The 15,118-nt window shown below is 41.2% G+C and overlaps 1 protein-coding gene across 3 annotated transcripts in view; it reads right to left on the reverse strand.

Moving 5' to 3' along the window:
- The window catches only part of DMD (dystrophin), a 4,179,683-nt gene that overhangs the window by 231,273 nt on the left and 3,933,292 nt on the right, over window positions 1–15,118 (reverse strand). For all 3 annotated transcript variants that reach the window (XM_069757655.1, XM_069757653.1, XM_069757654.1), the window contains one exon: window positions 1,039–1,100. In XM_069757655.1, the coding sequence (XP_069613756.1) occupies window positions 1,039–1,100 (62 nt within the window). The remainder of the gene's footprint in view (window positions 1–1,038; window positions 1,101–15,118) is intronic.

Genomic DNA, 15,118 nt, shown 5'->3' on the forward strand with positions numbered 1-15,118 from the left:
CATCTCAAGATACGATCCCAATATGTAGTAGGTGTAATAAGAATAATATTAACAAATGCCTCCTATTAGAAATGTAGTAGTTTTGTTTTTTTCGCTATGTATCTTTCCTCATATGCAGGCATTGTAGGGCCTTAGGTATCCATGGCTATGTCCACTAGCAACTACCTGTCACTGTATCAGTGGTTGTAGCCATGGATACTCAAGGTCCTGAAATACCTGCATATAAGAAAAGATGGACAGCGAACCAGAAAAAAAAAACTATACTACATTTCTAATTGGAGGCATTTGCTAATATTATTATTGCATATTGGGATAGGCTCTTGGAGATGGGAATACCCCTTTAACTTCTTAAAGAAGCCTCCCATGACTTTTTTTCCCCTTAAAATCTATGTATATGTGTATGAACTGCAGCGTCTGTGTTAATACACTCACCTGCTGCTGCCTTCTCTGGTATCCAGCGCCATTCTGCTCCCCTTATGAGTGAGGTCACCTCTCGGCAGGATCTCCGGGTCACACTGCGCTCTGCGTGACCCAGGTGTAGCTTTTACAATGTAAGCCTATGTAGTGTCAGGACAACGCTCCATAGACCTACATTAGGTCATAGACACCACTTTGAAAAGGAGCAAAACAGCGGAGAAGATGGTGGTAGGCGAGTATATTAACACATTGACAATGCACTACATACACATATGCACAGAGTTAAAGAAAACAAAAATAAAACTAATTTTATGAGAGGGCTTCTTCAATGGGTTTCCCAACATAGTTATTAAGCAATTAGACGTTCACAGACCGCCTAGAATGAAAGGGCGGTGTCACAGCGAGTGGGATAAGTAATGGTTGTTTTTACACAATGCAGGTCAAGGTGGAAATAATCTTTAGTGGAAGCTGCAATTTATTGATTCAATCTCTTTGTTCTTTGTGGTTTGTCCGTGGTATTACATCTTTATTAACAAGAGGTTAGATTTAATATTTAAAAAGAAAAAAAAGAAAATAATTGGTGGAGCTCCACTTAGATTTTTTATTTGATCTTATTCTTACCTAAAGACTGGTAGAGCTCTGTCATTTTGGGATGATCCCAGCAGGTTGTCTGAGTATCATGACTGAAAGAAAAGAAAAAATATATATATATGTTATCCAGTTGCCTCAAACCATTTGTTAAACAAACATATCATTACCGTTCTACAGTTTTCAGACAAAAATGTATCATCTAGAAGAATGCAAGCCACATTGCGAAGGTTTCCAGAGAAAATATTGTGTACACTACGGCATCGGGGGCAGCACAACTACAGTGCCAATAGAAAAACTCCTCCTGACGAAAATCCAGGTGAAAAATAGAACTTTATTCCCGTACGATTAAACAATGAATGACATCTTCAATTTCCTACGCGCTTCTGACTGTAAACCAGTCCTTAATCGTGGATGATGGCGACTCCATGATTAAGTACTTGTTTACAGTCAGGAACACTTAGATACTTTAGATCAGTTTCCTAAGGGAGGTGTTCTAGTAGTTAAGTCTATGATCCAAGTTATCAAAGCTATTATACCAATATACTGGGGTTAAAAGCTTGGAAAAGTTGCATAATTTGGGCACAACTGGAGACTGCGCCAAAACAATGCAACAAAGTGGGCGTGGTAAACCCCGCTCGTCAAATTCATGACAAGCAGCGGCATTCACTATGCTACAAATCTTTCTCTAGCAGGGACTGAGTAGGATTTGTGGCAAGGTACCACGAAACTCGTCAAGGCACCTCTGTTGCTCCCAGGGCTGTGGAGTTGGTGAGCCAAAACACTGACTCAGAATCCTTAATTTCCCTGACTTCCGACTGCAACTCTGACTCCACAGCACTGTCTCACTACTGAGCATGTACATAAAGTGCAGCACAGATTCATCGCAACTAAAAGCAGAGACCCTTAGATCAGGAACAGAACATTTCATAACTTATGAAAACATTTACAGCACATCCTGCATTGTACTACTGAACCCAATTTATTATATATTTTAGGAGTCGGTCCATTTTTTACCAACTCCATCAAAATGGACACTGACCCAAACTCCACAGCCCTGGTTACTCCTCACCAGAAATAACACTCCAGTCATCGACTGGAGTAGTACTTCTTGCATAAGAAAAGCTGGCACTTTTCCTGAAATTGACAGGTGGGTAAAGTTGCATCTCACCCCGACTCCACCCCCAATTCCGGTCATTTTGGGAATGCTGCTTCAAACTGGCATAAAAAACGCCAGAAGTCAAGTCGACACATTTTTGTGCAACTCCCCATTGTGCAAAATTTACAATTTGTCAAAGTGTTTTTGCGAGAACTGCCCCCCTATGCCTTCCTTTTCTTATGACAATTTTTAATGAGTAGTTACTAAAATAACAAGTTATATTCTACCGTTAGGAGAGGAAATGACTTACTAGTTGCTGAGGGTCTGACCACTGGGAACCCTAGCGATTCCAAGAACGGGCTCTGGAGACTTGTCTTGAATGGTGTGGAGATGAGCATTCTCAAACTATGGAGCCACCACCATTTCCAAATGAGCAGCTCACCAAGTTGTCTACTGGAGTCCCATAGACAAAATATGGAGCCGAGGAAGAGCATGGGCACCTCCACTCCATTCAAAATCACTACCGTAGTTATTTTATCAGTAACTCTATAACCTAAGCACACAAATAAAAACTTTTAGACCTGGGCTCCAGTAGAAAGTAGTATTTATACACAGCCACCTCACAATTTTGGTTTTGGTGACCACACCTACTCTCATTGGAAGGGTTACTGATGTCTGAGAACAGACATGGGTAACCGCTCATTTAGTGGGACCTCAACCACAAAGTAAACAGACTGTATGGTGGCAAATGGAGTCATGTTATAAAGCCATACATATTCCATGTGCCACTACATGGTGTCTTGTTACCTTTTTTGCTAAAATATAAGGACATGTAGACATATGGCATGGGCTTACAGATTTATTAGATCAATAACAGAGCGGTGTATAAGAGGCCTTAAAAAAAAAAATTAGACATTAAAGAAATGGTGACTAATAATGCAAACAGCAAAGATTCTCTCCAGAACCTCGCACACTAATCCAGAGAGTAACGTGACAAGTAATGGCTGCCATGGTACATATAGACGATCAGTATGATTTTGATGACTCCGCTTGATAATGCATTGACTTTCCACAGCAGCCGAGCTGAAGTTTTATTACAACTTAATCGTTTATTTTGTGTCTTCGTACGAGCCAATTACATTGATAGGTTGTTTTCCGGACCTAAGTATCTCCATTTATCACTCGGAGCTAGGCTGTGTTTTGGTAAGGTTTTAGAATGGTTATTACCTTTGAAAAATGACTCAATGTGTGGATAAGTACAACAACAGGCATGATATATAGGAAATCCTAGCAGCTTTTATTAAAGAACACATTAAAGATAACATAAAACTTTGGAAGGGATTGAAAAACTTTCTTCTGTAGTGAACGATGCAGCATAGGTTGAGTGATGTTCCGTAGACCTGTTTTACTTCTAATGCTCATGCTATGTTTCCTCCCAAATCTGCTCGAATCCTAGAAGATGAAAGTGTTGGTGTGCAGCTTGTTTTCCGCTAATAAATCCTCGGGGAAGCGGCAGGGAAATGTGACTTCCGGTCCCCTGCAATATTACTATCAGATCGCCCCCGTATGTGAGGGGAGGCATCTGATAGAGACATATTAAGGAATTGCCGGATACCATTTTGTGCTCGGATCCGAAAACATGAACTTTCAAAGCCGAGACATGTTACAACAAAAGTGGCTTATGTACACACATGCAATCGCTCTGCCTGTGCGTTCATGAAATGCCACAATTCAGCCGGATAGATGGGAAAGAATCAAGTACTGAATGCTTCAAACCAGCTGCTGTGCGAGATCATATCAAAGCAGAAGGCAATTAACGGGCTCTCATAATTACTGACATGTCCATGAGTAATTAATCACCCCTGACATACTCCTGCCCCGACACTTAAGGAACTTTCACACGGCCAGTGACCGCCTGAACGATCATTCATTACTGGTCATTGCCCAGTGATTCAGCAACAAAATGCTGGTTTGTCGTTGATCGCATCTTTTATGTTGGCACGTTATGCGCTGGCAGCACATAAACACAGTGTAAACCGGATTGTTAAGGCCGACAAATATGTGAAATGCATAACAAGAGAAGAATGCTTCTGCATATGTACCCAGTCACAATTTGTGGAAACAGAAGACTTACTATGCCATCAATAAGCACCACTAAGACAGCATTCACATGCAGCAGTCATGCTTTGGCTTTTAACCGCAACAGCCCTGTACCGCTGTGGTCTTTTCACGGTTTCCCTGTACAATCATTTAATCTTGTAGGGAAATAGCTGTATAGCCGGGCGGCCATTATGCTTAGCTGTGTGGCCTTGCAAGTAGAAAAGATGTAATTAATACAGGGAAACAGGGAAATGACGGGAGCGGCACTGGGCTGTTGGATTGAAAAGCCAAACAAGACCACTGCATGTGAACGTAGCTCAAGGGTCCATTCTTCTGCAAAATCATCATGAATGAGTGCTCCTAGGAACGCTTGCTTTATGATAATCTTGCAGCGCTGCCGATCACGTTATAAACTAGCTAAAAGTCTCATTCATCAAATGACGTGATCGCTTGTGCTGCACAAAAGATCACCATTTTCGGCGGCACATCATCCTGTGTAAACAGGGCTTGCACTGCCGACAATAATGGAAGTTATGTACACTGAATGATCTATCACAGATTGTTCAGTGCTCATCATTAACACAGTCTGCCTGAGTAAATGGGATATTAAACTACAGCAGATTGGTACATTTTTACCAATGAGTGGTCCTTCAGTGCTGCAAGTTGGGTGGTGTAAACCCACCTTTAGGCCAAGTTCCCATGATTATTTGTTTTTGAGGTTACAGATTTTGTGCACCCATTAGGTAAACTGTTGAAAAAATTGATCTGACATAAAAATAAGCCTGTTCAGAAGAATGGAACTGGGTTTTTTCAGTCCCCTAAAGGTTTCCTTACACAGATGTGGTTTTGCATTATAGTAGTAGTTTACCTTCTCTGTGAACTAACAGCAACAGGTCATCAGAAGGTGAAATACATTAAAGGGAATCTGACAGAATGGTCACCCTCCTAAGCCGTCTATATGGGCATGCAGGTCATAGGGAGGTGAATAAAATGATTCCCTGAGTAGAACTGAACTTTACCATCTCTCCCAGATTACTTTTCAAGAACATTTGTTTAGAAGGTTACTGCATATAGGAGTACGGTAATTCCCTAAAATGCATTTTGCCTGCATCACTTTTGCTTGTGGTAGCCATAAGAAGGAATAGGAGAATAAAGAACAGTAATTAGCTGCTGTATCCTGCTAACATACATGATGTAAATTTTGCAGGATGAGTATGATGATTTAAAAAAAAAAAAAGAAGTATTTCCAACTTTTCTATTTAGACTTCAAAATAGCTATTTCGGTCACAGAAAGTCATGACACATCGGTGGCTGGGGGTGTCACTGATAAAAAAAGAAAAAAATAGAAATCTGCTTTACCCATAAATCAGAAAGCAATGGCATACCTTAGTGTGATGGAAATATCACTTATGAGTCCGCCAGTATCTTATAAAGGTGGTGCACCTGCTGGTGAAGGCAGACACTGTTTCTATAGGGCAGGTCTAGATTAACCCACTACCTGCTTTACACCAGAGAAGGCTACACAAATTGAGGCTTAAGACCTCTTTATGTGAGAGCACATGCATTTTTCACGGCTAGAAATAGAATTTCATTCATTATTAAAACTATAAACAGGTCACATATAATTATCAATTCTTTATAGTCAGATCGCAGAAAGTTAAAACATACACCCATTCTAGTTACTAAGTCAGAGGGAAAAACAGAATAAAAAGATCACATTTTATAGGAAATTGAATTTTAATCTTTTTTTTTAATCCCTTTTATTTATTTTAAAATCGCCTGCATAAGATACACTAGACAGCCGGGAAGAAGAGGTGCATGGAATGAAATGGCATTTCAATATGCGTCAGCATGGCGATATTACTACATCACAGGCTGCCATCACAACCCCCAGCCTGTGGGGCATAATGCACTATGTTCGTCATTTGCCTACCAGGGGCCCAGCAGAGGACAGAGCCAAGAAAGAGACATTTTACATATAAAGTATAAGAGCAGATTGCTTTCCTGCTGCTTATTTGATGAGGCTATTCCTAGAGCACTTCATTCTTCACTCCCTTACCGGTCTGCCAATCAAAAATGGCTTTGTGAGCAATTAATGAAAACCATTAGTATAATATTATATACAGTCTAATAGGCAGCAAGGAGTCCTATTTTTTTTCGAATACAGCACTGGTCTTCTCACTCTTTGAGCCCCTGTGCAGCTGTACAGGTAAGGCTACTTTCACACTAGCGTTGTTTGGCCTCCGTAGCAATGCGTCGTTTTGGAGAAATTAACGCATCCTGCAAAGTTGCTCGTAGGATGCATTTTTTCTCTATAGACTTTCATTAGCGACGCATGGCCACACGTTGCATCCGTCGTGTAATGGATGCGTCGTGTTTTGGCGGACCGTCGGCACAACAAAAGTTACATGTAACTTTTTTTGTGCGTCGCGTCCGCCATTTTCAACCGCGCATGCACGGCCGAGACTCTGCCCCCTCCTCCCCGGACATTACAATGGGGCAGCGGATGCATTGAAAAACTGCATCCGCTGCCCCCATTGTGCATTTATTTCACAACGTCCGTTGGTACGTCGGGCCAACGAATGGTGACGTCCCCGTACCGACGGAAGTGTGAAAGTAGCCTAAAAGGCACCAAGAGTTTCCATCCTTGCACAGGGCACTGACACTATTTCATGCCCTCAGGATAAGCTCATACATGGCTCCACATTTACTATTGGGGACAATCGCTAACAAGCATTGTTAACGCTGGTTTCACGATTATTCTGGCACACGCTGTCCCCCTCTTTTGCACAAATAATTTTACGCAAATTTAATACTTTTCAGCTAAACCCTTCCCACACCTGCACAATAAAAACAAAAACAGATGTTTGCACTTTACCAGACTTTTCAAAAGTTTCTACACAATGGAGTTGTCAATTTGGCAACTCTAGAAATGTGCCAAATTTATTATTGCCATTTGTAGGTGCAAATTAAAGGTCAAATGTAAGCCAAATAAAGGGAATCCATCAGCAGGTTTTTCTACCTCACCTGACAGCAGCATGATGAAGGCAAAGAGGCTGAATCCAACGATGTATCTGGGTGCAGCCGTTCTGGCACAACCAGAGCTTTTAGATTTAGCAGTACAGCAAAGATGAGGAAGCTGCACACCAAGCTTTGTATGTACCATGTCCATAGACAGTGAGCTGCCTATCACAGGAGGGGGCGTGTCGGACTACCAGGCATGTGCTGTTTCCCAGCAATAAGCTCCTGGTGCTAAAACATTAATGGCAAACAAAACGACAGAGCTGGATAAGAAATCTGTGTTTTAACTCCTAGCTCATGCAGTGTTCAGATTACATAGCAAAAACCTGCTGACAAATTCCCTTTAAGAGATGGAGTAAGAGAAATGTGTCTATAATTGGCAGGCAGTATTATTAATATGGGGCCTGCCATCTTCCCCCAAGACAGATAATGTTGGAGGGAGAGAACCTGTTAAGTTTTCAAAGGCCGATCCTTCTGCTCTTTGGGAGGTAGAGCACCTGCTTGGTCAGTGGCTTCTCATAGAGAACATAGGAGTTCTTGGCTGAGCACTCCCATGTATGGGCTAGTTGGGGTGATAACTATTCACCAAACCATTGTTTGACAGACAGCCATCTAATGTGTATAAGGGCCGTTTTTTTCCATTTTACTAAAGCTGCACTTCTACTGCAAGATAATAGTAAACACGCATTGTTAACGCTTGTTTCACGACTATCTTGCTGTGGAGGCAGCCTGATCAATGCAGCACAAGAGATCAGAATCGGTGTTGCATCAAGCTTCCTAAATAAAGCTATGTGCACACGTTGCAGATTCTCTGCGGATCCGCAGCGTTTTTTGCGGTGCAGAAATGCTGCAGAACCGCAATTGATTTACAGTACAACGTAAATCAATGAGAAAAAAAAAATGCTGTGCACACTTTGCGGAAAATCCGCTGCGGAAATGCTGTGGTTTAAAAGAAGTAGCATGTTAATTCTTTTTTGTGAATCTACAGCGTTTTTGTACCCATTCCATTATAGAAAACCGCAGGGGTAAAAAAAAAATGCAGCAAATCCGCAAGAAAACCGCAGCAAAAATGCACAAAAAAAGCGACAAATCCGCAGGTGCGTTTTCTGCCAGGAGAAGCAGAATCCGCACCAGACATTCCCAAGCCTAATCCGCAACGTGTGCACATAGCCTAAGGCTCTCAATGCCAAGAAATAAGGCAGGCTGTGCACAGTGAGCATCTTTTGCTTTGGTCTGCCTGTGTAAACAGGTATGTAAATGACCACTGATCGGTAAAAGTTTACCAATCAGCCCATGTAAATGGACCCTTATAGGTAGATGTGGGTCATTTTGATGTGTTGTGGTGCAATGGTGGACCACAACTGCATGAACAACTCATACATGTTGTTTTGTCCCAGTCAATATGTATTATTTCTAGAACTGTCTCTATAGCAAATCTATTGTTCTCTAACACCGTGTTATACTAACAATTAAATTACAATATCAAACACAAAAAATAGAATGGAAAAGAAAACAAGCTTAAAATCAATCATTCACGCTTGTGTTCACACTTAGTAATACTAAAGCACAGAGTCACTGGGCAAGAGCGGGAGATTGAGGTGACATAGGGAGCAGTGACGGGAAGGAATTATAATGCCATGTGCATGGAGAATTTGACTGACCGTGACTGAAAAGCTAGAGATCCCACCCCTACGACTGAAGCAGACATTATGTGGGACAATCAAAGTATAAAAAGTGATTTTTGCGATAAATACTGGGATGTTTTGCTTGAGATAAACATATTAGTTATGCAATGTGCTACACCAACAAGACATTGGGAGCAGGTTAATAGCAAAAAAGGACGCGACAGGTTCCCTTTAAGAGGTTCCATACTTTGGACAATCCTTTCTTAATGGATTCTCATCACAGGGTTTCCCATTGCTGTGGCCACTACTCACTATAAGCGCTGGCTCACATGAGCGTATAACACGGCCAAGTGCTGTGCCATGTTTTACCACCATTAGTCTATGGGGCAGCGCAGATCTGCCATTATTCGCATCAGAAAATTATCTTGCAGTGCTGTGAGTGACTGCGAGATTCACCCGCACTCTTACAAGTCTATGTGTACGCGCGAAACATCGGACTGCACTCCGTGTGCAATTGCCACGGACACAGTCAATGGAGAAGATGATGGAGAAATTACTTTCCCGTCTCCTCTGCACCTGTGCTGTGATTCTCTCATGCAAGAAAAATCAGTTCACACTGAAGTGACACTCGGCTCACACACTATGATAGCATTTGTTTCAAGCGTCATTAAAATAATCAGTCCCTGACGCTCTCGCGAGAGAGAATGGACAGCCATGTGACACCGATCGTATACGTGGGGCAACTGAACAGCGAATGCTCAAAATTCCTAAGGAGGCAACTAATTTGGACGCAGGAAAAATTAATAGGAAAATCGGCACCAAAAATTTGCAAAAATGAAAAATTTATTGAAATAGTTAAAAAAAAAAAGTCATGGTAAGAGACGAAAAAGTAACAAAAAATTGGGAAGGAGATTAAAAAGTCATGTTCATCACGTCCCTCAAGACTCGCAAATCATTGATAAGTGGTAGTAATGAGCGAGTGTACTCGATGCTCGGGTGGTCTTTGAGTATTTTGGCGTGCTCGGAGATTTAGTTTTTGTTGCTGCAGCTGCATGATTTGCGGCTGTAACAGCTTGAATACATGCGGGGATTCCCTAACAAATGGGCAATCCCCACATGTATTCAAGCTGTCTAACAGCCGCAAATCATGCAGCTGGGTTGACAAACACGAAATCTCCAAGCACGCCAAAATAGTCGGAGGACATTCGAGCATGCTCGAGAAAACCCTGAGCAATGAGTAAACTTGCTCATCACTAATAATAATTAGTCCTTACATCAAAAGTAGACATATTACTTTTTCAATCCTTTTTAGTATTGATTATTCTGACATGACCAAATTAATGAAACCTAGATACCTATACTTTAATCAGGATGAAAAACTAGGAGATATGTTGTGTGAGGCTGTTAGGTGTGTTTCTAAAAAAAAAAAAAACCTCCCAATCAGGGTGGATTTGATTTAAATCTAACTGATTTAAATCACGATTTAAATCACTAGTCAGTAAGGCTTGATTTAAATCAGTGATTTAAATCAAAGTTTCTACCTAAACTAGTTCTTGCAACTTTAACATGCAAGTAGATGAAGATTTTTAGAATCATTTTTTATATTACTTTTTTCTCCCCAGTTTAATGGGTTAATCATTCATATTTGGACACCACTGTTCTGTTTTACTTAGGAAGGAGAAAAATAATCCTGACCTTAATAACAATTTAAATACATTTATTCAACTGAAACAATAACAACATTACAGCATAAGTTATTTGCTTAAACAAACATCCATGTTTAACTAATTTGGCTAAACAAAATATATATATACAGGTCCTTCTCAAAAAATTAGCATATAGTGTTAAATTTCATTATTTACCATAATGTAATGATTACAATTAAACTTTCATATATTATAGATTCATTATCCACCAACTGAAATTTGTCAGGTCTTTTATTGTTTTAATACTGATGATTTTGGCATACAACTCCTGATAACCCAAAAAACCTGTCTCAATAAATTAGCATATTTCACCCATCCAATCAAATAAAAGTGTTTTTTAATAACAAACAAAAAAAACCAACAAATAATAATGTTCAGTTATGCACTCAATACTTGGTCGGGAATCCTTTGGCAGAAATGACTGCTTCAATGCGGCGTGGCATGGAGGCAATCAGCCTGTGACACTGCTGAGATGTTATGGAGGCCCAGGATGCTTCAATAGCGGCCTTAAGCTCATCCAGAGTGTTGGGTCTTGCGTCTCTCAACTTTCTCTTCACAATATCCCACAGATTCTCTATGGGGTTCAGGTCAGGAGAGTTGGCAGGCCAATTGAGCACAGTAATACCATGGTCAGTAAACCATTTACCAGTGGTTTTGGCACTGTGAGCAGGTGCCAGGTCGTGCTGAAAAATGAAATCTTCATCTCCATAAAGCATTTCAACCGATGGAAGCATGAAGTGCTCCAAAATCTCCTGATAGCTAGCTGCATTGACCCTGCCCTTGATGAAACACAGTGGACCAATACCAGCAGCTGACATGGCACCCCACACCATCACTGACTGTGGGTACTTGACACTGGACTTCAGGCATTTTGGCATTTCCTTCTCCCCAGTCTTCCTCCAGACTCTGGCACATTGATTTCCGAATGACATTCAAAATTTGCTTTCATCAGAAAAAAGTACTTGGGACCACTTAGCAACAGTCCAGTGCTGCTTCTCTGTAGCCCAAGTCAGGCGCCTCTGCCGCTGTTTATGGTTCAAAAGTGGCTTTACCTGGGGAATGCGGCACCTGTAGCCCATTTCCTGCACACGCCTGTGCACGGTGGCTCTGGATGTTTCCACACCAGACTCAGTCCACTGCTTCCTCAGGTTCCCCTAGGTCTGGAATCGGTCCTTCTCCACAATCTTCCTCAGGGTCCGGTCTCCTCTTCTCGTTGTACAGCGTTTTCTGCCACCTTGTTTCCTTCCAACAGACTTACCATTGAGGTGCCTTGATACAGCACTCTGGGAACAGCCTATTTGTTGAGAAATTTCTTTCTGGGTCTTACCCTCTTGCTTGAGGGTGTCAATGATGGCCTTCTTGACATCTGTCAGGTCGCTAGTCTAAGGGTACCGTCACACAGTGCAATTTTCATCGCTACGACGGTACGATCCGTGACGCTCCAGCGTCGTAACAATATCGCTCCAGCGTCGTAGACTGCTGTCACACTTTGCAATCTACGACGCTGGAGCGATAATTTCATGACGTATGTGCGATGTAGAAGCCGTTGGTTACTATGCGCACATCGTATACGATATATGTTACACCATGCAATCATGCCGCCACAGCGGGACGCTAGACGACGAAAGAAAGTTTCAAACAATCTGCTACGACGTACGATTCTCAGCGGGGTCCCTGATCGCAGGAACGTGTCAGACATTGCGATCTCGTAACTATATCGCTCGAACGTCACGAATCGTGCCGTCGTAGCGATCAAAATTGCACTGTGTGACGGTACCCTTACCCATGATGGGGGTTTTGAGTAATGAACCAGGCAGGGAGTTTATAAAAGCCTCAGGTATCTTTTGCATGTGTTTAGAGTTAATTAGTTGATTCAGAAGATTAGGGTAATAGGTCGTTTAGAGAACCTTTTCTTGATATGCTAATTTATTGAGACAGGTTTTTTGGGTTATCAGGAGTTGTATGCCAAAATCATCAGTATTAAAACAATAAAAGACCTGACAAATTTCAGTTGGTGGATAATGAATCTATAATATATAAAAGTTTAATTGTAATCATTACATTATGGTAAATAATGAAATTTAACACTATATGCTAATTTTTTGAGAAGGACCTGTATTATATGAAACTTAGACTGTCAGCCCAGCCGACATGAAAAACTTAAATACTACTGTCCCTGCTGTCTTCTGTAGCTCACTTGTCGTCATCTTCATCATCATCTTCTTCTTTGTTCCTATTCATAATCTGGAAAAGAAAAACAAGCTTTCCTGCTTTATTGGGTCCCAACCGATTTCTCAATTTAGAATGAATGAGTCCAAAGGAAGAGAATATTCTTTCAACGCCTGCAGAAGAAGCTACTGCTGTTAAAAGTGAAATCATTACTTGAACAGTCTCTAAATCCAAGCGCTTAAGTGACTTCCACCAGTTTACTGGTGTGACCTTCCTTAAAATATCTTCAGCAAACATATATTTCTTGAATGGTTCCCCCTTAGCTCTGAAGTTTATTATAGTTGGCATTAAAGATGGATGATTGCTGGATACCCATGTCATAGCTAACTCATCTTCCTCAGCACTTAGGTTTTGACCCTGATATTGGATATTGACAATATTTGCCAAAAATGAGCTGGAGTCAGTGCTTGTCCCATTCGTTTGTTTACTGCTTGTAATTTAATTCTATCCATGTGTAGTTCTGTTTTTAAGTGTTCACTCAGTTCCTTCCAAATTTCAACAGCATCCGCAATAAAACAGCTATTTTTCTGTATTTTGTTTAAAGCTTGAGAGATGGGTTTCAGGAAGCTCAGCATATGTTCAACATTTCTCTTAAGCCCAATGTTGAGGATTTTGGCCATGACAGTGCCATCTATTTTATCTCGATTTTCTTCACAAAGTGTCATCAGAATAGGCCAGTTTTTGATATACTGCTCAAAACAGTCCACCACAGAGTTCCATCTAACATCTTGTGGGAGCGTTAGCTTGGTTCCACCCATCCTTTTCAGAGCTGCTTGGTTCCACCCATCCTTTTCAGTCAGACGGAAAGAAGAGTTCGTTGCATAAACTGGGCAATTTTTTCACAAATCAACTCTTTTTCTAATCTGCTAGTTCTTATCACAAACCTATCTATGGTGGTTCCAGGAGGTAAAGGTTTTTTCTTCCTTTTTGGTGATGGTGATATGTAGCTGTGGGTGTCTGATGATTATGCTGCTGCTGCTAATGAAGCACTATCCTGGATGGATAACTCTGAAACTATAGAACAGGATGATGGTGATCTTGGAGGTGAATAGTTTCCAGAATCCATGAATTCCCCTAAACAAAAAAAGTCAATGCTGTTATTTTATTGTTTATACAATTTCTGCTTATTGTACACAACACATCACTGCCCCTGCCCCAAAAGGAATATTTGTTTTTCTTCATAACTGTACCAAATGACAGTAACATACAGTAATAATAAGAAATATAATTTTTTTCACACATGACAGTTCAGTCTTTAGAAATAAGATTCAATAAAAATGTTTACCAACCTGAAGATCCTGCCTGTTCAGAAGTTTTTCTTTGGTCATCTTCATCACCGCACTTCTCATGATGTTGCCTCATTCGCGCCACCAGGCCTTGCATCTCTTTGTTGCATCGTTTGCATTTTGCACGCATGCCTGCCTTACCGATAGGCGAAGGAGCTTCATTAAAATATTCCCAAACTGGGTCTCTTTTACGGCCTGCTGCCATTATAAGGAAAGAATGTAATAAACCTCAGATCGTACACACAAACAGATCCAGACTTGTCTGTCTGTGGCTATGCTGCAGTATTGTGCTCAAAGTTTCCCTTTCATTTTCTTGTCTGCTTGCCCTTCCTCCTCCTCACACTTAGATTCACATTCTTCTTGTGTCGTGCAGATCTATTCCACTCCAAACAATCAGAAACATATTGTCTAACTTCTTGGACTTGGCACTGAAGGGGTTGATTCTGTATTCATAGGTTTGTAGAACAATAGGATTAAGGTCTTTTTCTCAACTCTGTTCATGTTGTAACATTTTTGCCGTGAAGAAGAGGCTGGGACCTCTGCGGAGTCAAATTCAGTTTTGAGAACTGCGTAAGTAAAGCGAGCGTCTGTGATAAAATAGGAGAGAAACTGCCCACTAATCCTACAGAAACCTCTGGAAGAGCATGGCATTGTGAATGTTACACATATACAGCCTTTATTCTACTGAGTTAAACAACTCAGCTTTATCTCATGATGGAAGAACCAGGTAAAATATTTTCCTCAAAAAGGAGTTTATTGAAAAAAATCCGATTTAAATAAAAAAAAAACGATTTGATTTTTTTTAACCCCTTCCCGACCTGTGACACAGCGTATGCGTCATGAAAGTCGGTGCCAATCCGACCTGTGACGCATATGCTGTGTCACAGAAAGATCGCGTCCCTGCAGATCGGGTGAAAGGGTTAACTCCCATTTCACCCGATCTGCAGGGACAGGGGGAGTGGTAGTTTAGCCCAGGGGGGGTGGCTTCACCCCCTCATGGCTACGATCGCTCTGATTGGCTGTTGAAAGTGAAACTGCCAATCAGAG

The sequence above is a fragment of the Ranitomeya imitator genome, chromosome 3 (assembly GCF_032444005.1).
Source record: "Ranitomeya imitator isolate aRanImi1 chromosome 3, aRanImi1.pri, whole genome shotgun sequence".
Lineage (NCBI taxonomy): Eukaryota > Metazoa > Chordata > Amphibia > Anura > Dendrobatidae > Ranitomeya > Ranitomeya imitator.